Consider the following 26461-nt stretch of genomic DNA (forward strand, 5'->3'; position numbering starts at 1 on the left):
CAGGCCCTAGTGTGGCAACAGGACTCGGTGCCGACCTACAAGTCCAAAGAGACCTAGGCGTGGCTTCAGAAGGAGTGACACGGCTTTGTAACCTTCTCTGCTCTCTCGACTTGAACCCGCTGGATTACTTCGTTTGGTCATGCGTCGATGACATCATCAAGATGACCCCCCACAGCACTAAAGCCATCCGCCGAATATTCGCCGAGCTCCCGCCAGCGCTTGTGGACAAGGCATGTTCCAAGTTCTGGATCCGGTGATTTTGGCTGAAGGCGGCTACAGTGAATAGATATCAGCTTTACTACATAATAAAGTTACTTAAATTGATTTTTAAAATAAAAGTTTTAAAATAAACCTATAGTGTTTTTTCTTTATTTTCCACACTGCATTTTGTTTCTGCTAAATACGACGAACTTATGTAATTTAAAAAAGTACGGAGATAACTGAAGCAAACGAAAGCGAAACGTTGCCATTCTATAAAGATCTCTAGTGGATTTGATCGCAGACGACGTTGCTATGTGTAACGAGATAAACTGTCTATCTTTCTCCGAAGGGCCGCTTATGCTTGTTAAAATCCAGAGATCTTATATAAACTCTTATATAAACTAAACATCGGCATTCGAGTGATTATATTCTTTTAACCATTAAAAACTGGGCTGTCAACGACAATCCGTGTATACAGATTTATACACGCCTTGAACAACTAAAACTGCTATAACATTTTTTGTGCGTATTAATTGATATCCGGCATCCCACTTCCTATGCTTTTAAATGGTGTCATAACTATGATAGAATTCTCACACCAGTCGTTATGAATTGTTTTTCGCTGATAAAAACCGTCACTTTCTCTGGATTCAAAGTGAAATTAAGTCTTTTTAAATTTCCAGTTTCATTGAATGATTATTTTAACTCAGTGTTCTCGCAACAGGCATCATCAATGATTTATTTGTAATAAAAAGTTAAGTTGCTTGTGTGTATGAGCGTACGTTTGTATATTCGACTAAAAGTAAAAAAATAAGCGAGAAAACAAGTATTCACAAAGTTTATATTACCTTGATTAGTGCTATCCCGAATGAATAATATCTAAAAGTTAAAAAACAAAATCATTATTTTATAAATATTTCGTTCGAATATTTTCATATTTTTTACATTTTATTAATATGTGTTTAATGGTTAGTGGTTGTTGGCAGATTCTGCATTGAAGGAATACTTTCTGCTTTCAGAAGGTATTCATGTGTTAGTCTTGAATGACCAATTCGGATTCTGGTGAATACAGTGTCTACTTTTCGTATTGGTATTATGGAAAAATAGGTTTGCTTCGAAGTAGGAAGCAAATGCCATATGTGTTTAGAAGATCAAATGATCTTTTTCCGTCCTTGTCAAGGGGAGTGCTAGCCGTCTCTCCTTTTTTGCAACACATTGAGGAGAGAGAGAAAGAGAGAGATAGAGAGTGGGAAAAGAGAAAGTAAGAAAGATAAAGAAGAGGTTTGATAAGAAATATCTTACATTTTTGTCCGGACAATGTCGGGTAATCCCGCTATGTTCTATATTATGTTATTTCTTCCTCAGTGTTTTCTTCTTATTCGATTTTCTGCAATCACATTCCGTATTACCCACTTTTCGTTGGTGCCATTTTTCGACGCTGATGGTTTGTACTATTTGCGGTGGGGTTGATGATATTATTCTAATAAAGTCCTATTACTTTTATATGAGACGTCTGATTGCAAATAAAAAAATGATAACGATTTGAATATCGATGGAACATCAAAACACGGCCGAAATGTTAATTAATCTAAGAATATAAAAGATTTTCCAATAAGGCATTAAAACAAGACATTTATGCAAAGATCAATAGAATCAAATTGTTCCAGTAACCTTTATCAAATATCAAGCATTTTGTATTAATTAGGAAATACAAGAAGAATAATTATGTTGAGTAAAATTAGTTCAACTCAATTTGAGACGACCGTTATATTCACTTGGACATTTGTTTAAACAAGAAGTGTGCAACTTTTACATTTACACCAAATTATCGAAAACTAGCTGTTCACTACTTTGAATCATTAAAACGAAACCAATCGATAAGAAAAAGAAAACAAAGTAAATCTATGAGAATGCAAAACTAATAGATAGAAAGAAGAAAAAATAAATTAAAAATAGTGTTCCCTTTAAAAATACAACTTTTTAATCGTATTCTTGAAGTTTTTTTAAAAAGTTGAAACAACTGAAATAAAAAAAAAGAAACATTCGAGGTTAGCTATATACTTATTTGGACTACATTATTGCAGGCTGAGATAGGGTTTCGCTTTTGAGAACATCATAATTAGCAAAATATATTGTTATCGACTCTCGATTGTACAAAAGCTCAAATCAGCAGTTTCTTTAAACAGCCACAGTCCCGAGAATGTGTGATAGATTAGGAAAGAATGTAGGGGGCAAACAGCGAAGTTACCGAGCTAATATAAGCTTCTCCCTTTCTTCCTTTGTTCATTTTAGTGTTTCCTATTCTTTCTTTTTCACTTCTTTCAGTATTTGACTGAAAGTGAGAGTCAGGTGCTGTAAAAAGGCACTGGCAGGTCAGATTTTTACAACGAGATGTCATTCCAAAAACGACTGGCTGTCTTTCGTCGGTTCGTTTTGATATGCTCTCCTCTTCACTTCCAAATTTCGCGTGTAATATAAAAACCCAAACACACACTTTTCTCCCCTTTTTGCGGTTTCCGCTTCCAGATTCAGTGTATATATCGCAAAACCAGACTTGTCCCTTGTAAATGCAATGGGTTATATTCACGAATTACTAATCGGAATTTACCCATTCCTCACATGTTCACAATAATCTTATACAGACCGACTTCTGTTTCCCATTTTCACAAATTACTGTACGCTCATGCGCTTATACGCGCACTTTTTTTCAAGGCCAAACAGAGGCAAGTAAACATTCACATGCATCTACATTGCCCATAACCGGTCGCACGGAAGTTTATGCGGCGCCAACCAAAACAAACATAGCTACTAATTTTTCTTGAGATAAAGCAACTATTTTTTTTTTTTTTTTATCTAGAACGTTCTTGGACACTTATATCCCTCTTTAATATTATGTTTCTGAATTTTTGAGATGATAATTCGTATTATTTGGATTCTTCGGACAACTGTTTTCATCTTGAACGACATTTTCAAAACATTTCTGTCGATGTAACCTCTGACCTTCTTTATGCGTACTTTGTCGAACTCTGGAATATTTCTGTCAAACTCGGGAATACTTCGGTCAAACTCAGAAGTACGCAGGAAATTTCGAATGAATCCCTTTGTTTAATCCATGTGGTTAGCATACTCTATCTTCTGTTAGACATGGCAAGTTAGAAGTCCCAAATAATCCATAATCGCACTGAGGATTGAATCTTCAACCTCCAGAAGAGTTTAACTTCTAACTGAATTTTACCTAGTAGAATATCGACTACTCCGCGAGCCCTTAGAGGTTACACTCTTCTAAAAGTTGGAAGTTCAATTCATTGTGTGGGTGGGACTCAAAATACAATTGTGAATCATCACTTCTACTCAGCCATCGCTTAATAGACTAAAGCATGCTACACCCGTAAATTAAATGAACTGTTCTGTTCGATATTCCATGCAGATTCCCGAGTTCAACAGAAATATTCCCGAGTTCGACAAGATACACCTGAAAGAAGTCGGAGGTTACATTGACCGAAACGGGTAAAAAACAAGAAACTAAAAAAAACAAAACACACACACACAAGATGAGAACAGTAGTCCGAAGGATCCAAAGAATAGGGCTCTGAACTCTCGGTTTCTATTATTACTCTTAATAAGTTGCCAATGTCTATAAAAGTGAAAACGTCTGTGTGTGTGTCTGTCTGTCTGTCTGTCTGTGTACAAAATAACTCTGTTAATTGTCAGTGTATAGACTCGAAATTTGATATACAGGGTAATGAGATTTCGGAAAATCTTTGTAATCCGTTTTCGGCCAAAACTTTGGCTGTTTAGGGGTCAAAGTTAAGCGATTTGACCATAAGAACTCTACCAAACTCCCCCGACAATTTTGGCTATAAACAATTGAAATTTTAGATATAGGTTCCTTGGACATGGATCTAACTTGATTTGAGCCCAAAACAATAAATGTTAAGGGGTTATAATAGGGGTCAAATTTTTTAAAAAATTAACCTCTGCGGTCTCTATCAAATTACTCAGACAATTTCTGTTCTAAACATTTGATATTTTACATAAAGGGTATTCAGAGATAGGGCAAGCTTTTTTATCGGTTTGGGTCGAACATGTTTGTTACCAATATATAAATGTATGTATGTATGTAGGCGTGCTTGCATGTCTGCCTAAAACTTTCGACAGAAGCGACGGATTTTCACAAGATCAATATTGTTTTGAAGCTCGACCCTTCAGACGGCAAATACCGAAAAATTGGCTAAAAACATTAATTTCTTCATCCTCAACTGGGCACTTATCTACAGGGAGGGGTCGCTTTTTTCGCCGATATTTTCGAAAGTCATCCCCTCTTTTCGATTGTCTAGCCTTAATTTAAACCTACGTCACTTCCAGTTTGGCGGTGGTCGTAACAGCAAAACGTCACGTTTTTCTCCTGTTCTTTTCTTCCTTCGCGGTACGGGTTCGAACTTGCCTTCCTACTACCACTTTCTTTTTGCTCAACACACACCTCCAAACACCCGGCAACGCCGGGCAGAAATGCTAATAATTAATATATTGATGTATAAATAGTTTTTTTTTTGTTTTTCCTGTTGTTGTTGCCTTATACGCTGCAACCTACTAAATTCTAAATTTGAGCCTAATATTATTGGATATTACATTTGCCTCTGAATTATTATATGTTGGAGTTCGTGTTGGTTTTTAAGATTGGTTTAACTATTTATTACTTTCAAGAGCCACTCGGTATTAATGATTAATGAAACGGGAATTGTTGTCAGCTGGAATATGACGAACACTATGGAAGTACTAACATTGATTAGTGTTTGACGGCGTATGTAGCGGTCGAATCATGACAATAATTTGCTGACATTGGATTTGAGGAGAACTATGTTGTATTTTACAGAGAAGCAGCCCCTCCGGTAATCTGTTCTACAGACAGGAAGCGTTAATGAAAGAAGACTTGTTCTCCGAAATACCGCTTGACACTATGTACATGGAGAGAAATAGATTTTTCGTTATGGTACTGGGAAGAGTTTTTGCCGTGAGTGCCTTACAAGAAGGAACCATCGGCTGGAGCTCAGTTAAGCACCTTCCGTTGAAATATCGACAGAGTAAAGAGTGGCTAGCAACGTCTGTTCTGTGGAGTAAGTAACTGCGAGGAATTAATCAGACCATTTCATTACTAGATTTGGAAATCGATCTGGTGCTTTGTCAAAGCAGGGGGAAAAAGAACCTCTGTGGCACCTCCCAGATATGGCAGCAATATTCCATCTTTCGACGTATCTAATTCTTATGTAAATAAAAGATTGAATCTAGAGCCAGGTATGTTCTGGAGCAATAGAATGATCCAACAATATTTATCCGGCGACCTTAGTAACAGACTGAATATATGACTTCTCTTTCAGATCTGTGGTGAAAGTCATTTGATATAGCTTATTAAAACCAGCGGCTTTTCGAGAGTCAAGTTATAAGAACATTACAGACTGAGATTGGGAATAGGGTCAATCGTAATTCTATATCATTACAAGCTTGAGATATACATTGTGTCATTTGATGACAAAAGACTTAACGTACTAAATGACAAGACGTATGATAACGGGTCATTATGTATACAATACCTATTGTAAACGATTTATTATATAAAATCGTCACACAAAGGTCATTTATAAATTATTATTTTGAAAACCTTCGATGATTCCTTTCTAAATCATAGCTATGGTCAGAATATCAGTTCGTATTCAATTTTACATTAAGTATTTTGTTGTATTATTTCGACTGCTAACATTACGGTTTTTATTTTGAAGTTATAACGTTTCGGCCGATGTAACATCAGTCCTTTTTCAGGCGCATCGTATTGTATGCAGGAATCTTTATGCCGAACTCGGGAATTTGTAATTCGATAGAGGCGATAGTAAAAATATAATTCCGAATTACTTAAGACTTCTTCCCGATAATATCTTGCCGAACGAGAGCAAACTACCCTCGTGGGTTAAACAAAAGGTTTCTGAATCATAGTTAAATTGTGCCCGAAACAGAAACATTCATTTTGAACGCGCCTCTGTACGATAGAAAGAACTTACAGTTGATTTTATAGGCTGAGCCTTTTCTGATTGTACGGCGAAAATTCTTTTTAAAACTCACTTGTGATGTTAAGTTGTATAAAAGTGTTAACCTTGATCAAAATCGGATTCCTTCTTTAATCGGATTTTTCGATTATCAATTTTCGGTACTTATTAGACGCTTTTTGATAGTAAAAATATCTAAGAACACTCCCAGATACCTCAAGTACTTTCGTGTAAAAATTTAAAAATATCAACCCACCCGTTTTCGAGTCGAGTCTATAGAGAAATCTCTCACACATACAAAGTTCCCTTTATACAATAGTATGTATATATATATATATATATATATATATATATATATATATATATATATATATATATATATATATATATAGATAGATAGATAGATATATATTCCCCTTCATCGTTATGAATATTATTAGGATTTTGGGAACTTATAATTTTAACTAAATCTTTAAAATTTCGAACTTACAAAGTTATCTCCCTTCCACATCTAAAATATCCGATAATCGTAAATCTTAATTGGAGAGAACAAAAGAAAAGTAAAATAAAATATAGATTGAGATCCTTAATTTTAAATGAAGAATAAGAATGAACTAAGTATAAAGTAATGTTGAACTTTATTTTCTTATTGAAGAAGGTTTAAACTAAAACTTTTTATAAATCACATAAATAAGCTAGCCGTAAATAAACAAAGCTAATTCCCGATACGAAACTAACATAGATTCGTAACGATTTAACTTAGTCGATTAGTCCGGATGAAAAAAAAAATAAATTAAAAAAAAATAATTTAAATTAAATAAAGAAATATAGAAATCTATTTTAAGAAATCAATGAATAGTATTAATAAAACATAGTAAATGGACATAGGTAATTAGTGGTAACATCGTATGATTTTTAGTTTTAATTTTTTTTTTAAATAGAGATACGAAAATAGTTAGATATAGAAATCTTTAAAAAATATTTTGCAAGGATGCGATAGAGGTAAAATAGTTTCGCTTGTTTTCTTTTCCTTATAAAGGAAATGTTTTTTTTTTCCATAATAGTTTCTTGTTAAAGTTTTTTTCATTAAAATAAGTCTGAAGAAAGGCTGTTTTTGTGAATATTTTCAAACGACATAATGTTTGAATTCGTCCAAATGGTTTTGAAACAACTGTAACTAACAATGAAATACACTTTTTGTTTCTATCAACCCATTCTTTAAAGTCTTGGTTTTTGTTAAAACAGTATATATATATATATATGTGTGTGTGTGTGTATAGGTTTAGAATATACATCGGTAAGATAAAATCCAAAGAATATCCAGCGGGTATATATAAAAATGTTAAATAACAAATAGATCTATTTATATTAATATTTATTCATACAGACATGTACATGCTTTGCGACACTAGAATGACAATGTTTCAACCTGTAGCTACGATTTACGTATTTATAATGACAGTTTGAAATATTGTCATGTCAGTGTACCTATTTACAATGCCTCCCCACGGGACAGAGTTAGACACCAGGGTCGTTTTTTAACGTGGAGAAAAGGTACAAAAATAAAAATTGTCTCAGTCGTGAAGGATTTCTCCTCCACCGAAAGAGAACAAGAAAATGAAGTGCAGCACTGCAGCATCTGAAGAACAGATACTACACTTTGATCTTGACCAAAAGGCCAAGAAGCCTGTACATGTCTGTACAGGATGGAACGATAAAAGTATCGGCCGAGAAAATACGACATTATTCTATTTGATGAAACCGGTTTTCTTATGTTGCAGATGATCTACTAGTGGACCAGTTGTGTACAAATCCCAGGAGCAATAGGAGCCTTCTATCATGTCTGAAAGTGACACAATCTTCATAGAGCAAGATCGGAGATGTACCACTGTACAACTCATGCTCTCTACCGATCCAGGTTATGACAACACGACAATTACCAGCACCCTTAAAATGCATGGCTGGATTGCCACGAATAACAGGGATGTGCTCAGTGTGATAAAAACAAAGTTTTCAGCCATGGTTACGGTATTTGGTGTGGTTTCAAATGAGGGCCACATTATACCAACTCACGTCTACGGTCGGCTTGAAAGTCAACACCGAAGTGTGCCTGGATATGTTAAAAAGTGTAGCGATTTCTAAGTACTATCAGGTTACCGCTGGCAGGCACTGGGGGTGAGAGCAGGACTCGGCGCCGGCCCAAAAGTCCAAAAAACCCAAGATTTGCTTCAGAAGGAATACTACAACGTTATACCCTTCTCTCAGTGCCCCCCTCTTATTCCCCGAACTGAACCCACTAGACTACGTCGAGAACATCATCAACACAACCTTCCACAACACCAAAAATAGTCTGATTGCCGTTATTCGCCGAATAATCACCGAGCTCTCGTCGGCGCTTGTGGAAAAGGCATGTTCCCAGTTCCGGACCCGTATCGAGGCGGTGATTGAGGCTACAGGCGGCTACATTGAGTAGATGTTAGGTCTATTAAATAATCATATTGCCTGAATTAATATTTTCAATAAAAGTTTTAAAATAAATCTGTAATGTTGTTTTCTTTAGGGCAACAACTTTATCGCCCCACCGTGTATACATAAATATTAATATATATGTATCTGTTTCCTTTTGCAATCGGAGTTATACAAAGCAGCAATAATGTTTGACGTATGGATTTTTAATACTAATTTAGATTTTTGTCTAAAAAGATATACTTATAACGATCATATATGAACATTTAAGTATGGCACGCCCCCAAAATATTAGCATTGTTGGCGTTTCTGATTGATTAATACGGAAATCGTCTTAATCACCTTTAAAATTCAGCAAACCTTGATATTTCATTTTCCTATCTTTATCTAAATGATTATCAAATTTATCGACGGGGAAAATAATTTATATTATATTACTTAAGTCTATCAGAGCTCCTTTCACTCTATCAGTCTATCAGAGCGGCATTCACTCTAGCTGAATTAGACTAGCTTCCCCCGTAGGAGGAAGTCTCATGGGAGTATACAATTCACAAGCGCTCAGCAGTCCTATGTATATCGCCACCAGGAGAGATGTCCACGTTAAACTTTTGCAATTCTTGGAGGCAATTGCCAATGTCTTCTTACGTATGTTGTGTAACAGGGGGTTCATAATGGGCACACATTAACGAATACTCAGAACAGATGACGATCATAATGAGGGAGACATTTATATCAGACTAGGATGATTCTTGGAGACTTCATATTAATTCGGACTGGGAGATAAATGATACAACAGTTCTTATACACATATAGAGAGAAGGAGAGGACAGATAATCTTTGAAGGGGTTGGACAAGGGTCGTTATAAGATGATGATGAAACACATTTACCTTTTCTGAAGACACGAGACAAACAGTTACAAACATAGTTTATTCATTCTTCAATCGACAGATCGGTGATGTCAGGGATTCAAACTTTGATTTACATGGTCTATTTTTCTTCCCTTCGCTTCTGACTCTAACCCATCAACTCTAACTCATCAACTCTTGACTTCAACTAACTTCTAACTCCAAACCCTCAGATTCCTATATTGAGAAATCTCTTTTGTTTATTACGTCAGAAGTTTGACTAATTTTCACGTGGCTTTACATATGTTTTCCAAATTTATTTCAGTGTTCGGGTCTAATAATGTTTTATATAAAAATAAATAGTGTTTATATTTTTTTTGTCTGTCAAATAATTTACGCCGCTAAACTACACATTTACCTTTATTTTTTGTAAAGGCACTTTCTACTGGCTTTTTTTTGTAAATAAAGGAAATTTTCGATTTGCTTTTTATTTGTCGTTTTATGTTTCTAATGTACCCTCCCCCCAGAAAGTTGAATTTGTCATATTTTGGGGGTTGTTTTGTTTATTAAATTGTTAGGTGAAAGTAGATAATAGTTTCATAAAAATAATTGCACCCTTATTTTATGTTTCCAATGCAAATCCCCCCTAGAAAAATTACCGATTTCCGCATGACAATTTAAGGAATAAAATAAAACAAAAAATGAAATCGTTTCAGTTTTTTCATAAGTGTTTTTTTTTAATATAAAAAAAAAAAAAACAAATAATGAAAGCCAAACATTTTCCTATCTACACGGAATTATTTTTCCAGCTAGAAACTTAATGAAATTACCAAATGGCTTTCTTTGGCAAACGTTTGCGTTTTATGCATAGCATCTAGGGGCAAATAACTCTAAAAACGTTTCTAAAAAAGGTCGCTGTTGGAAATAATAATTTCAAGTAAATTAAATAAAATATATTATCAATATAATTGTTGTTTAAAGTTTATTAAATAACTATTTTAAATAGAATACTTAAAACAATTCTCTCGCTAAAAACATTAAGTAAAATACCGCTATTTAGTAAAATAGATTTTCCTTAATGTCATATGCAAATAAGGTGAGCTATTAATTGTATATTTTTGCAAGAATCATACTATATATAGAAATAACTGAAAGATTAAAGTAAGATAGGTTTTGTATATATTAATCAAATTGTGAACAAACAAACAAACAGGAATACGAATATATATATATATATATATATTGTTATAAAAAACCTTGTTGCCTCTTTTTTTTCTTTTTTTTTTTTAAAAACAATCCTTTTCTTACAAATCATTATAGGAAAACGTACTGTAATTCACATAATGATTTGTTCCGTTGTATCCATCCGGTCACCACTTACATGTCCTCATCACAATACAAAGCTGTATTTGCATTCTTAATTTTGAAACTTTACTTTTCAAAAATTATTTGTTTGCTTTTTTTATTCTTGTTATTTATAATATTTTCACATTCTTTCTGTTAAGTCGGTCTTGCTGAGAATTTGGTATCGTTTTCGGGTGCGGTTGTAAAAAAAAATATGGCGACGTTGAACGAGGTGAACATTGGAAATTTGTTGGGAACCATTTCGCTAGAAGTATTGTGTCTTCATTGTTATTGCATGTTTAGATAATTTCTATGTTTCGTTAAAGAAATAATATTAATGATAAATTTATTTTAAGACTAGCATGGCTAACTCGACGGTAACATGGGTGACAATAGAGAAGAGTTAAAAAGTGTTTGTAACATCTTTCTTTTAATCCCCCTATATATATATATATATATATATATATATATATATATATATATATATATATACACACATATATATATATGATTGTTGAGCTGGATTAAATCCGACGATATGAAATAAAATGGAGGTGGAAGGAGCTGGATACTCAACGTTTCGCCCGATTTATGCGGGCTTCTTCAAGAGGGATGGTCATCCCTCTTGAAGAAGCCCGCATAAATCGGGCGAAACGTTGAGTATCCAGGTCCTTCCACCTCCATTTTATTTCATATATATATATATATATATATATATATATATATATATATATATATATATATACATAACTGAAAGATTAAAGTAAGACACGTTTTGTATATATTAATCAAATTGTGAACAAACAAACAAACAAACAGGAATACGAATATATATATATATTGTTATAAAAAACCTTGTTGTCTCTTTTCTTTTCTTTTTTAACAATCCTTTTGTTACAAATCTCTCTCTCTCTCTCTATATATATATATGTATATATATATATATATATATATATATATATATTGTATTTAAGTAAATTTTTGGTACAGCAAAATGGAAGGAGAAATTTCAGAGGAAACATAATTTAATTTAAATACCAAAAAAATAACAAGAAACGGGCAGGTGAAATTATTAAAATATCCTTAAGGCCTTATCGTCTGACCCTCTAAGAGGAAACGTCAGAATGATAAATTAAAAACTAAGAAAACGAATGAGGGAAGAAGGGAATTTGGTTTCAGTTGGAAGAACAGTGAAAAAAAAATCTCACTGTTCAGGTGGTTTTAAATCAATAAATATCTCCAACTGATGTTTCAAAATCTTTTGTCTACACAGGCTAGGTCGAGAGTGGTTAATGACTAACGCCTCAATGATATTAAGATGATAGTTCGACCTCGCACTGTATAAAACAGAAAACCACCCATCGGAATATTGATCAGAACACCTATTTATACTCATCAGGTGATTACCAATGGCGGACTCATGAGCTTGGGAGTGCCCGGATGTTCTCGAAACCTGGTGTAGTCAAATATCCCGAGGGACATGTTGGGATATTCTCATTTCTAATCTTTGGGATGTTTTGCCAACGTAGTCAGCTCCACACTGACAAACAAATTTATAAACAACAGAATTCTTTTGAATGGTTGGATAAAACATCTTTACGAAAAGAAGAGAAAAAGGTTCGAGTTGTGTAAACTACTCTAAGCATAGTAGCTGGAAAATAACGTTGAGTAGCAGAAGAAATCCTTTTAACAATATGAAGGCCAACAGGACCTAACCATGGTAATTTTAAATAAATGGGACAACGTGATGGACCAATACGTTTACCACCATTAAATGTAGTAATTTTACGTTCAATAGTAGATTTTATTATATTTATGGGATATCCATTGCTAAGAAAAATATTTGTGATTTCACCAAGTTCCGTATCAAGACGGTTTGGTGAACAAATCATAAGTGCACGATGCGTAAGAGCGCTAATGAGGTTTATTTTTCTAGACTGAGGGGCAAAGGAAAACCAATTAAGGTAGAGCCCTGTAAATGTAGGTTTTCTATATACAGAGGTCTCAAACGTAGTTCCAACTTTAGAAACACGAACGTCATATATTGTATTTATGTGTTTCCCCACCAAAGCAAATTAGACACAAGGCCGTTTTTAATGTGAGGTAAAAAAACAGCTCCCCTAAAAGCAGGCAAAAAGGGGGCACTCTGGTTGTGACCAAACATAATAATTGTCCCAGTATAGAGGGTTTCCCCTCCATTGACTGGGACAAATTAGCTCAAGTGCAGCATCTCCAGAACAGATACTACACTTTGATCCCGGCCCGACTAGCATTTCATCCCGGCGTTGCCCGGGTGTTTGGATGTGTATGTTGAGCAACAGACTCAAAATTTGATATACAGGGTAGTGAGATTTGGGAAAATCTTTGTGATACGTTTTCGGCCGGAGATTCGGCTGTTACGGAGTCAAAGTTCAACGATTTGACCTTTTAGAACTCTACCAAACAACTCCGATAATTTTGGGTCTAAACACGTGAAATTTTAAATATAGATTCCTTGGACATGGATCTAACTTAATAACCTGATTTGAGCCCAAAACATTAACTTTTAAGGAGTCATAATAGGGGTCTAAGATAAAAAAATTGGCGGCTTTTGTTTTTTTGCTCAACATACATCTCCAAACATCCGGGCAACGACGGGCTGAAATGCTAGTCTATCTCTCTCTCTCTCTATATATATATATATAAAAGTGAAATTGTGTGTGTGTCTGTGTACATTTCCCTACGCAATAACTCTGTCAATTTTTAGCCTACAGATTCGAAATTGGATATACAGGTTACTGAGATTTGGGAAAATCGATGTGATTGGTTTTCGGACAGAAATTTGGCGATTAAGGGGTCAAGTTCAACGATTTGACTTTTGAGAACTCTACCAAATTCCTCCGAGAATTTGGGGTTTAAACACTTGAACTTTTAGATATAGGTTCCTTGGACATGAATCTAACTTAATAACTTGATTTGAGCCCAACACAATAAATATTAAGGAGTCATAAGAGGGGTTAAAGTTAAAAAAAAATTAACCGCTTTTTTTTTTGCTCAACATACACCTCCAAATACCCGGGCAACGCCGGTCACCCATGCTAGTATATCTATAAAAGTGAACGTGTCTGTGTGTTTGTCTGTGTACATTTCCCTACGCAATAACTGTCAATTTTTAGTCTACAGACTCGAAATTTGATATATATGCTACTGAGATTTGGGAAAATCTTTTTAATCGGTTTTCGGCCAGAAATTTGACTGTTAAGGGGTCAAAGTTCAACTATTTGACCTTTGAGAACTCTACCAAACTCCACCGACAGTTTTGGGTCTAAACACTTGAAATTTTAGATATAGGTTCCTTGGACAATGGTCTAACTTAATGACTTTATTTGAGCCCAAAGCAATAAATGTTAAGAGGTCATAATAGAGGTCAAAGTTAAAAAAATTGACCGTTTTTTTTTTTGCTTAGCATACACCTCCAAACACCCGGGCAACGCCTGGTATTCATGCTAGTATGTTAGAAATGCAAATACATGTCCAGTCCACACATGTTTGTCCACAGACGTATACATGTAGGCGCGTAAACATATAAGCTAGAACAGAAATATTTGATATAATAAAATAATTACTAACCTTCATTTCAAATTTATATCCCATGATGTTTGGTACCGTGTCTCCCTTTTGCCTTTCATGTATTAGTCCCCACCGTTAAGCGTGGACTGTAGTCCCCACCTTTATGTGTTGACACTGTCTTTTGTTGTCTCTATAACGTTTTTATTTGACTTTTTTTTCTTTTACGATAGTTTTCTTTCCAGAAAACTTGATAGTTGAAAATAAAAAGAGAAAGGAAGGCCAATGATAAAGCTTGCTAGTACAACGTTATTTAAAGAGACGTGTTCGGTGAGATCCGGTTGAGAATATAAAAAAAACACGACTGCCTTAATAAGATAAAATATCTGTAAATCGGTCGTTATAGAAGCCCCCTTGACCTTTCTAATATTAGTTGCGTTTTAGAAAGTTAAACTTAAGATTGACAAAAAGAAAAAAAGAAATAAAAGCACAACACGGTACGAAAAAGTTATATGAATGTTTAAATTAATCGACGCGTGATTTTATTAGTCGCTTAAAAAGGTAAACTACCCAATCAGATCGGTATCCACTGTGAGTTCTCGCACCAATCATAACCGTTGAGTTTAACCCTGATACTTATGATTTTAGTGACAGCAAGCCTCTCAAGATATCAAGCATATCAATTCCATTATTATGGCAAACCCGTTGCTGTTCTCGCTCAAACCATCTCTTGAGTAGATATATTTCCTATCAGATTAACTATCAGATTAACAGCTGCTGCGAGAATATAAACGAAGTTATTTATTATTATTGATAGAAATGACAGTACATTTCGAACTGAAAGAAAGACCACGATTTTTATGAGCCCATTATTACCAGTAATGATTAATAATGATGACAATAATAATAATAAGTTCCATATATTAGAAAGTAGGAAATATTATTCCTGCTGGGAAAAAACATTATAGCTTTGCAAACACATGCGAAACGTATAATACAATATGGTCGGACTACTAAACAATATATACTGTAAGTTTTGCGCATATTATCAGTCGCTTTCATCCATTAGCATAAAATCTTATGAAAATTATTTCCTAAGAGACATATTTCAAAATAAGGCATAATTACCGGTAGTAGCACGATTTTCACTCACTAATTATTTTGTGTTCTTACTCTCCTCAATGTAAGCGGGGACTATTTCTGATTGATTGTGATTTTAAAAACATCGTCCCTGGTACGCTTTTACTAATATAGGTATACCATTATTAATATCGTGTGTCTTATATTACGTTGTAAATAATGACCCTCCCCAAACGAGCTTCGGGCAGTTTTTCATTGGCTGCTGGCATGCGTTCAGCAGATTTAGAGTTTAACGGAATCGACGATTTCCGACCGGTTAAAAAAATTGCGAAATGAGCAAATTTTCGTCGTCTAGGAATATAGCATCGGATAATTTGCGATTTACACGGACGACTTCTGCCGTCATAACACAAACAATTCATGCACAATTTATTGTTTTATATTTGTACCTACTTATCCGGTTCCATTTATTTGCAAGAAAAATGGAGGGAATATGTTCCTTAGATAAAGTGTGTATAACTTGAAGGAGAGGGTTCGGTTTACAGTATATAGTGGGAACCTCCCAAATCAATCTGTAGAGTGCTATGTGATTTTTATTCATCGATTATATCATGTGATTAACTTTAAATGTATGATTTAACAAAATTTTTTTTCATATTTCTGTCGTTAAAGTTACCGTTTTAAAAACCGTTGCTATGAATATTGCGTTATATAGACAAAACGCATATAATGTCTTTTTTTCCAAACTGTTTTTGACCGTTTGGCTAGGAGCAAAGTGTAAACTGCCCTTGACCTATCGACTAGGTGCAAATCGTCATATATGCTCTGATACTACACTCTCTTTCCTCGTTTTAGTCGTTCAAAATCGCACGGGCTGAAATGTGTCTGTATATTTATATAAATCTTTCTAGGCTGCGATAATTTATTGTATCGATCCAGATTGCCCCTTTATTCTGAGGCCAAACCTTTTTAATGAGATGTATTCTTTCATAAATTTAAATAACATATAAATCGCATAGTCGCAGAGAGTGAACTTGTTAATTTTTTTTAACACGATAGACCCACGATGTCCGCGTTTATTTTTAAACACATTCTTTAACAGAACAAAAACAATATTTTTGTCGCTAAAATTAGTTTAAAAAAAAATATTGCAATGAATATTACATTATATGTGCAAAACACACAAAAAATATTTTTCAAAACTGTCTTTGATCGTTTGGTTAGGAGCAAAGTGTTGTCTTTTACCTTTCGATTAGGAGCAAAGTGTAGTACTTTTTATGATACTACAATCCATCTTTCTTATCTTTGATGTTTAAAAATCGCAACCCACATTAAAAATAAAGATTTTTATGAATCTTTATCGATTAAGCTGATTTACATGTTGGTATCAATACAGAGTGCCTCTTTCTTGGAGGCTAACATTTTCTGTCATTTTCTTTTTTAAATTAGACATTATCCTTGTATACATTTAACTCGGTGTTCGTTTTTTAAAAAGTTTTTAAAAGCCCCCACCCAAGAATACACGCACCCAATATAAATGTACAGTCTTTATATTTTATAAAATGAAAAAAAAAATTTTTTTTTATAAATTTACATGAAATATAAATCTCATAATCGTGCAGAATGATCCCATTATAAATTTAATAAGATAGGTAAATTATGTCGTGGGTTTGTTTATTTTTATATTACGGAACCTACATTAAAAATTAAAGGGTCAATACTTTTTCTTAAATGTCGTAAAGAAAAAATAAAATGAATAATCGTAAATAATAAATTCATTTTAAAACAGTATCTTAATTAATAGAAATCTTCTCGTTATTTGTTTATTAAAAAAAAAACTTTATTAAAAAAGAAATCCCACCACCCAAGAAAACTCACCCTACATAATAAAATAAATCCCTCCATTTTTAATTTAATAAATATTTCTTTATATCAAAGTTTATTAACAATACCCAAACAGTAGTTATCGCCGAAAAAAAACACCTGTAATTGACTCAATATATCTGTGCTTGCCACTACCCAACAATGACAGTAATTACCTGAAAATCACTGTCAATCATCGTCATGACCGCCAGTGTACAACAGTGACCGCCATTGGATGACAGTACCATACAATGAGTGAAAATACACAAACATCGAAAACAGACTACTTAATTTCAAAGCAGTCAAATGAGGGTCGACATTGGTCCTGATTGATAGTGACCGACAATGACCAAACTTAAGTAACCGCCTAAAAACGACAATGACCACAATTGCTCACCATTGAATATAATCATTTTCATTTCGTAGCAGTCCAATGGAGACCATATTGTTTATGGCCGATAGTGAAAGCCGCGAACAGACAATGACAGTTAAAAAGACGGCTAGTGTCAATCAGTAAACTTGATTAAATGCAAGTAACCGTCTCAAAACAGCACTAACCGCCAGTGACCATCACTTCCCATTACAAGCAGTCAGTTGATGCCAGTGTCCAGCAATGCCCAAAAGTTGATAACAGACGATTTTAGTTCGGAGCAGTCCAATGGAAGCCCACACTGATCATGACTGTTAGTGACTGCCAGTTGCAAAGGTAGCTAGTGCCTACTAGTACACGCCAGTAAACCAACACTCCTCGCCAGTAACTCCTAATGCTGACAATGACGACCAGTGACTTCCGCTAGCTGCCACTACCAGACAATGCTCAACTTTGAGTCACGGATGTAAGTGGCCACTATTTTCCAGGACTAATAACCGCAGTTACTTTTGTTTTCAGGGGATCATTTACCGAATTTGTCCTGGCTTTGTGCCATACCTCCACCAGGAACGCCGGTACATGGATCCTGTTAGTAGCAGTAGTTGTTACTACTACTACTACTACTACTACTACTACTACTACTACTGTTGCTGCTGCTGAAACGTAATATAGTAAAAAAGGAAACGTAACCTAGTAACGGAAGAGACGTTATTAGTATTTCCTTACGTTACCGGTATTTTGATTGTAGGTATTCAACTCGGTTTCTAAGCAAGAACTTGCCTTCAAACAACACGGCAAATAACTCACCCTTTTCCTTGTATACTTAAAATCAAGCAAAATTTTAATGAACAAAGTTTCTTTCCGAGAACTTGTCACATGTGGAACTCGTAACGGGGGAAATGTTTCTCTACAGACTACAACATGGTCGTTTTCAAGTTCAATGTCAGCAAACATCTGTTATGTCGTCCTTTGAATTAATCATGCTTATAAATCTTTTCGTAGCACTGATTGAAAATCTCATTAATTCTACTTCTTTTTATTCTTGAATGGATTTTGGCCTTTGTGATGAACCATTAATATAAAGAAAAGCATCTGTTGATGACGAGAAAAATCCGATTGTGTTTCTGGACGAATGCTTAACGCAATAAGATCTTTCTTAGACAAGCTAAAAATCTAGGTTGTTCTCGATTATCGTTCGTCTATACAACATGATATTAATACAGGTGTTCTTCATCGGTCAATCCTTGGACATATATTCCTAATATATAGTAATGATCTCCCTGAAAAACTGTGTTCTAGATCAGTATAGATTAGTATATTTGCTGATGACACTAGAGAAAAACGAATGCACACATATCCAAGGTAATAGTAAAACAAACAGAAAACAATTTTCAGTAAATAGTGAGCGGTAACATTTAAAGCTACTAAGACTAAGTCCCATTTCCTTTACCAACAACAAAACCTTTCTCAACCACCGATTATTATGACAAATAACATCCTACCTACAAGCTCATCTGTCAAACTCTCCGGCTTAACACTCACAGGCAACATGAGTTGGAATAAATACATTGAGGGCATTGTCAAAACGGCCGCAGAAGAAGGTGGGACACGTCTACCGTACTAGAAAATTACGTTTGGAATTTCCATGACTGTAGAAGTTTAAATGTAATGTGGACAAACATCTCGCTGCTCAACTTCTAACAATCCACAGTTAGACACGATCCCAAATAGTAGTCTCTGTGTTTTGGGTGAAAAATAGTAAAAAGGAAAAGAAGAAATGACCATTACTTCTCAACGAGTTTGGAGTCCTGAAGATGAGCATGCCAAGAGAAACCCAATGACGACTAGAAAAGAACGGTTGTGAAAACACAGTGGAATTTGCAATGATATTCCGATGAAGCAGAAAATATTAAAAATCTGGGAAGGCTTGTTATCACTACGATTCCAGGAACAATAAGTAATCACTTAAAATGAGAACATTTATTTAGTAAGTAATTTTTTCTTACTCATATAGCATAACAAAAAGGTACATTTCTTAATTGGTTATATTGTCGTTAAAACCTATTTACTTCGTTTTAGTTCACATACGGCGTATCAATCTTTTTGGGTTTTACAAACAAATGTTCTTAAATAAGTTAAGACTCTACACTTTTTGAACCCATGTTATTCATTAGAGCAATTGTAAAATATGTGCGTATGTAATGTACAATTTGGTCGCTGTTTTTTTTCTCTGTTACGATCGTGCGTCCTTCGAACAGACTTGTGATTGCACCACTGTTCATCTATTCGCTCTAGTAAATGGAATGTTTTCCATAACACAGCAATAATGGACGCGGAGACTATGTGCTTCTTAATATGGTTGAGTTTATTCGACGTCACAGATTGGTCCGAAGACGTATCGCTAAATTCCACATTAGCCTTTCCTCTTGAATTCCTGCTACATCTTAAAGCGTGTTTATGTTCTCTTGCATCCAAAAAGAGACTCTCACATGTGTACTTGTTGCTTCCTTCCTTAAACTCATGTAACTGAATTTCTCCTTTCAACCTCAGTTCATAAACGTGATTTTATCACAACTCTCGCCAAATCTTGCCCCATACACCTGGTCCTGTTACTTCACAATTGGACGACAAATCATACCAGGTGTCGAATGAATACAAAACGCTTATTTGACCTAACGGTTATGTGACCGTCGTTATCCTATTTCTGTCATTGTAGCTGCGCGTGTGTTCGACAGATTTTGGACTCAACGATTCTCAAACTAGAAAATGGGTCCCGTTCTAAAATCTATATCTACGTACTAGCTAAAACTGCTACTATGCTAAGGTTGGGTCTCATTATATAACTCTCACGAAACAAATTTCAAGTAAGACCCTCACTAGTAAGTAGGTAGTTGAGCGGAGAGATATCTGTTCACGTTACATATAAATTGCTGCATGTTAATACGGTAGAGAATGCGACATACAATGGATCCGATCGATGAAAAAAAAAGCTTTCTGGGTAGAAGTTTCAACATCGCGGGAACTCTAAAGTGAAAGCGTAGGATTTTGTCGTTTGTTGAGTTAGTCGGGGATATTTGCATCGAGGTGACACTAGTGATAAAAGTTCGTCGGGGCATATTCCACTAAAGTACCTGTAAAACAAGCACAATGATGCAATATTACGGCGATGGGACAGGGGTTGAGATTTGGTTGATAGTGCGGTACGTAGTAGATTAGACCCCTTTTTGGACTCTGTCAAATAAACACGGGCTAGTTGTTTATGCAGCGACCCATATGTGGCCATAATATTCCATGCATAAAGACATGGTTGTTTTGTATAGATATAAGATACTGTCAGGCGTGATTACTTTTCTAGTGCGAATGGCACACATAAAAAACAGATGCGTATTGAAAAAATAAATAAAGGTGTAACATTCCTCTGTGGTTTGGAAATGAAAACTCAGCCCTGCTATAAAACCAGACACGATAATAATAAACAAGAAGAAACAAAGCAGCAAAATAGTAAACGTAATCTAATGATAGAGGAGTAATTTCTTCTGTTCTTTACAATCTCTTTCTCACTGTTATGTGGTTAAAAGCGTATCAAAATAATTAAGTAAACGAGAACAACATATTGATTTTTATTATTGGAATCCTTTTAATATGAGCAATTTATACATTTATTTATTTATTTGCAGATTATTATCCTCGTCTTTCTTCACAACGTTTCAGACAACTATTGCTGTGGCCTTCGTCAGGTGGTAAACCACGATAGTATAGGAATGTTGTGTTGAGACGACAACAACTATGAAATGCAGTGATTCAGCATTTCTACCCTATTGCAGTTTACCACCTGACGAGGGCCAGAGGAATAGTTGGTTGAAATGTCGTGAAACAACTAATAAAATATGAGAATAATAGTCCGCAAAAACATCTATATATCTATAAAAGTGAACGTGTCTGTGTGTCTCTCTGTGTGTCTGTGTACATTTCCCTACGCAAGAACTCTGTCAATTTTTAGTCTACAGACTCCAAATCTGATATACAGGGTACTGAGATTTGGAAAAATCGATGTGATCGGTATTTGACCAGAAATTTCGCTGTTAAAGTGTCAAAGTTCAACGATTTGACCTTTGAGAACTCTACCAAACTCCTCCGAGAATTTTGGGTCTACACGCTTGATATTTTAGATATAGATCTCTTGGACATGGATCTAACTGAATAACTCGATTTCAGCCCAAAACAATAAATTTTAAGGGGTCATAATAGGGATCAAAGTTTAAAAAATTAACCCTTTTTTTGTTTTTGCTCAGCATACACCTCCAAACACCCGGGCAACGCCGGGCTGAAATGATAGTAGATTAATAAATAAATAAATAAATAAATAAATTGCTCATCTCAAAAGGATTCCAATAATAAAAATAATATTCGATTCAGTACGAACCCGATGATGGAAGACCAGATAAGAACGAAAAAAAACCTTGGATATATAAGATTAAAAATTCCCAACTTGATCACCCTTCAGGACCCGTGGCACAGTGGATAGACACGTTGAATCTCTACAGTTGCAAGTGAGCATAGACTGAAAATAGCGGTTTTAATCCTACCCAAATCTGGCCAGAGGCTTAGTTGGCCAAAAACGTGGTGAAACGTAACAACTATTGAAGGCAGTAATTACTTAGAATACAGTTAAGAGACAACATTCCTATCCCGTCGACCTGACGAAGGCCAGAGGAATAGTTGTTGGCCGAAACGTTGTGAAACAACAACCAGAAGATAAGGATAATAGTCCGCAAATCAATCAATTTATAAATAAAGGTAAAAACATATTAAACATGTTTTCACTTAAGCTACCAACGAAGTCAAAAAGTGTCAGGAAAGTGGATGAAAGCATTTGGAGAAGGAAGTGAGAATAGTTTAATCATTCATACAAAAGAAAATCTAAATTTAAATTTATGATATCGCCGCTTAAAGAAATCTTTCAAGAAAATTACCATTTGTTGCCAAAAGGTTTTACAAAAGAATTCTTTTGACTGAATTTATAAGACTGGAATCAAGCCGGGTAGACGTTGAACTGATCACATCGACACTAACAACTGCCGAATTAGCGTTAAAAGCACCATTCACTTTTAGAATATTCTAGAACACTAGATGTTTTTTGAAGCTTCTAGAATCATAAAGTTATTTTCAAGAACTTCTTGTCTGTGAAACATATTACGACGAGACAGCTTCCCTTCAAACGACAACATATTCATTTTTAAATTCTAAAAAATATAATTATTATGATGATTTATTTTTTTACATTGGAGTCATGGCTTATCAAGGCTCGAAAGTCACTTGAGGATAACGGTTAATGGTTGTAATGTGGTCATTGAGACGTGGAATTGAAAACGGCTATCTTGTAGTCATCTGGAAAGCATGCTAGGTAAAACGAGTTCTACATGTGGACAGTTCGAGGAAAGAGGCTTTTTTCATGAAATCTGTGTACAAATTAATATACAAATAGAGGGTAGGGCAAATCGTTGGTAGTTATTGTAGTTAGACGAGTGCTTTTGAAAGCGTTATTATTTTAGTATATAGTTGAAGAGTATTGACACGTTAATAATTGTTCAAATTCAAATCTCGCAAATACTTTCTAATGTTTTTGTTGCAAATGACCAGAGGAAATTTCAATATGACTTTGAAATATTTAAACCGTCCAGCAGAAAGTAATTTTTTTATTAGAATGTTATAAAGAGAAATAGAAGCACGGATGAACTATAATACTCGATCATTTTGCTCACAAACTTTGATTTTCCCCGGGAAAAGGATACATTTATTTGAAGTGGCTGAGAGGTTTTGCTGCGGTATACAAATAATAAATTAGTAAGTTGCTTCATTGCATGGATATTCGTTGTCGGATAGTATATCCTTAAGCCTGAGGCTTTCAGCGTACCTTTTGACTTCTAAGTTGATCTGCAGTCGATATTTACGGCTCAACCTTGTGAGGAGGAACCCAGATGTACTCGTATTCATTACATCAAACCTTAAATCCAGTTTAAAAGTTGACAATTTAAAAGGCTACAAAATCACTTTATCTTGGTTTTATGGCATAACCATTGTGTCGCACATTAAGCAGAAATATTTTTTGTGGCTGTCTCATGCAAGTATTTTAGAAACTTTTACATTTCTGATTAAAAAGTTTTTTTTTATTGAAATGTTAAGACGGGCATCTTAGATCCTGTAATGCAGTCTTATACCAGCTACATTTATTGTGGTGGATTAGGATTCGTATTTTGTAAATAGGAAATTTCAGAATACTTTTTAAAACATTTTTTTTTAAGTTTACAATACGGCTTGTGAGTTAAATTTTTTTTTGGTAAATAAGTTTTAATATAATATTTATTAAATTAAAATAATATATTACTTGTTTTTGATATTTTTCGCAGATTGACCGTTATGTAAAGTTGTTGACTGCATAGATCGAATAAAAGTGAAACAGGAAAAGTATTTATTAATTAGTAACGGTACAAGAATAGATGCCATCCTTGTGGATACAGTCATTTGCTAGAGGGCATTGAGGCTTATTTTTACAATTGCAGCAAGATGTTTTTAGTTAGGGGAAAAGTAATTGATTAGGCTTATTTCATTTTCTTAAATACAGTGCAATATTTATGTGAATACTTAAATTTCTTGGGCATATTTGGTTTGACGTTGAGCTGAAAAGAGGCTTAAACCAAATCGTTTTCTTCCTACACAGTTTTTTCGAGGATTTTGAATTACTATAATTAAAGTGGTGGTTAATTGCGATTTGGTTAGGGGTGTTTATTTTAATGTTCTTACTATTATTGGTTATAACAGGTCTATTTACATATATTTTGGGTAATTACAGAATTTAAAATAGAAGTTGAACGATTGTTCTGGTTCTATATTATTTTGTCAGTAAAACCTAAAGTTCTAAGATCATTATGGGAAGAAAATAGAATTATGATCGAAAATTTTGTTATTAGCTTTAGTTTTTAGACTCTATTAGATACTGAAGGCGCTATCGATTTTTAAATAAAATTGGGATGATTCGAAAACTTATGAATGTAGAAAAGATAGGATCGGGTTTATGGAATGGACTGAAAGTTTCAGAATTTAGGTTGAGTGAGACATCTAAAAAATTAGAGGTTCAAGCATAATAGAAAAGCCATAATTGTTAAAGAAAATGTGTAGCCTTTTAATAGTGTTATTATAATGCCTTGTAATAAAAAGAGCTTACAAAGTCCCCTTTGGATATTCATAAAGTGAAATTTAATCTCTTTCAATAGAAAAAGCCCAACCATGTCAGTAACCGTGGCAGAATAAGAAAGACTCATTAATATATCAAAATTATTTGGGGTATCCTTTCTTGTTCAGTGCCTATTGTCGAACTGATCCTCTGGCTAAAAGAATCAGTTTTGTTATGTCGGAATATTTTTTTGAATAAGATGACTTTATTTTAATAGGATTGGTGAGATTGATTGGTAATAATTATTGATATTCAAAATAATGATACGAATCCTCTGTTTAGGCTTAAGGCTGATGAACCAATTAATTTCCGAATCTGAACATTGCCAAAGGGGGGAACCAACTTTTTCCTTCACGGAAGGGATAATCCTATGTAATATATTTTTACTGATTAAGCCTAAGTCAGAGCTAGTGGGGCAAATAAACCTAATAGATATCATGGAAATTCTATTTATGGTTCTTGAGGGTAAACCTCGGGGTACCTGAAGTTAATATTTCTGTATGATTATTCATATTAATAGATTTAATCGATGTTTTTGCATCTTTATTTATAGTGTCTAATATGCTACGAGGGACAATTTTATAAAACTTATGGAGTTCTTTGTATGTAAGTTTTTGTAAGTGTGATAATCAAGCTTGCAGCAATTCTTGGTCTTTTCAGTGAGGACGGAAATATTTCATTTTGTCTTTACTTTATATGCAAAAGTATAAATTTTCCTAATGGTAGGGTTGGAGTGATGATTGTATTTTGGAAATTTGATGCTTTTAATTAGATCCATCATGAAATTTTCGAATTCTTCATGGTGAGGTCTATGTTTAGGATGAGCATTAGTTTTAAGTCCATAAAAATGTGCAGCTTTCCTTTCAATTTTTTCTGTTCTCTAAAAACGTTAATTGGAAGAGCATGTTTAACGGATTCTGGATGGGGTGCATCATTATGGGTTTTAAACTTATCAGAGGTCAAGTCGTAGTGGTAAGCTTTCCATTTTATGTTTATTAAGAGTTTGTTTACTACTTAGACAAGTTTACTAATATATGTCTATTGGCATGGGATGTGGATATTTTTAGACGAAAGGGGAAGGTATCCCTGATCGAAGATATCTGGAATGGATAAAAAAAAGCTCAACCAAAAGAGAGCTTAAAAACAAAGAATTATAAGTTTAGTACGAGAATAAATTTTAAACAAGATATACCTATTTTTAATATTTATATAAACAATCCAAACTATATTTCTTTAGTTCAACGAATAATGTTTTTTAGTGGAAGAGATTTGTTTTGACTATGTCTATTTTAAACGGTGAGAATATTGGTTCCTGCAATTTAAAAGAAGGATTTAAGCCGGTTTTTTTTGTGTGTGCGCGTGTGTGTGGGATTAAAAGTTGTTAGATGCATTGTCAGAGATAACGATAAAAATATCAAGCGATGGAATTTTGTTATTTACATTTAGTTCGACAATGAATCTAAGAGAATCATTTTGTAA

At 34.2% G+C, this 26461-nt stretch overlaps 1 protein-coding gene, 1 non-coding gene and 1 pseudogene across 3 annotated transcripts in view; all 3 read right to left on the minus strand.

Annotated features, from left to right (window-relative positions):
* Positions 1–14986, minus strand: part of LOC145279819 (uncharacterized) — an 843773-nt gene extending 828787 nt beyond the window's left edge. The window contains exon 1 of one of the 2 annotated variants that reach the window (XM_080131190.1): positions 14502–14986. In XM_080131190.1, coding sequence (XP_079987316.1) covers positions 14502–14525 — 24 coding nt within the window. In that variant the 5' untranslated portion in view covers positions 14526–14986. The remainder of the gene's footprint in view (positions 1–14501) is intronic. The other variant, XM_080131191.1, reaches the window with a different exon arrangement.
* Positions 1301–1415, minus strand: LOC145280654 (U6atac minor spliceosomal RNA). The gene has a single exon (XR_013868612.1). It is a non-coding gene; the product is annotated as a U6atac minor spliceosomal RNA (small nuclear RNA).
* On the minus strand, positions 7786–7926 carry LOC145280566 (U2 spliceosomal RNA; annotated as a pseudogene).
* Positions 14987–26461: the final 11475 nt, after the last annotated feature.

The sequence above is a fragment of the Euprymna scolopes genome, chromosome 7, assembly GCF_053919585.1.
Source record: "Euprymna scolopes isolate OS-2025 chromosome 7, ASM5391958v1, whole genome shotgun sequence".
In the NCBI taxonomy this organism is placed as follows: domain Eukaryota; kingdom Metazoa; phylum Mollusca; class Cephalopoda; order Sepiida; family Sepiolidae; genus Euprymna; species Euprymna scolopes.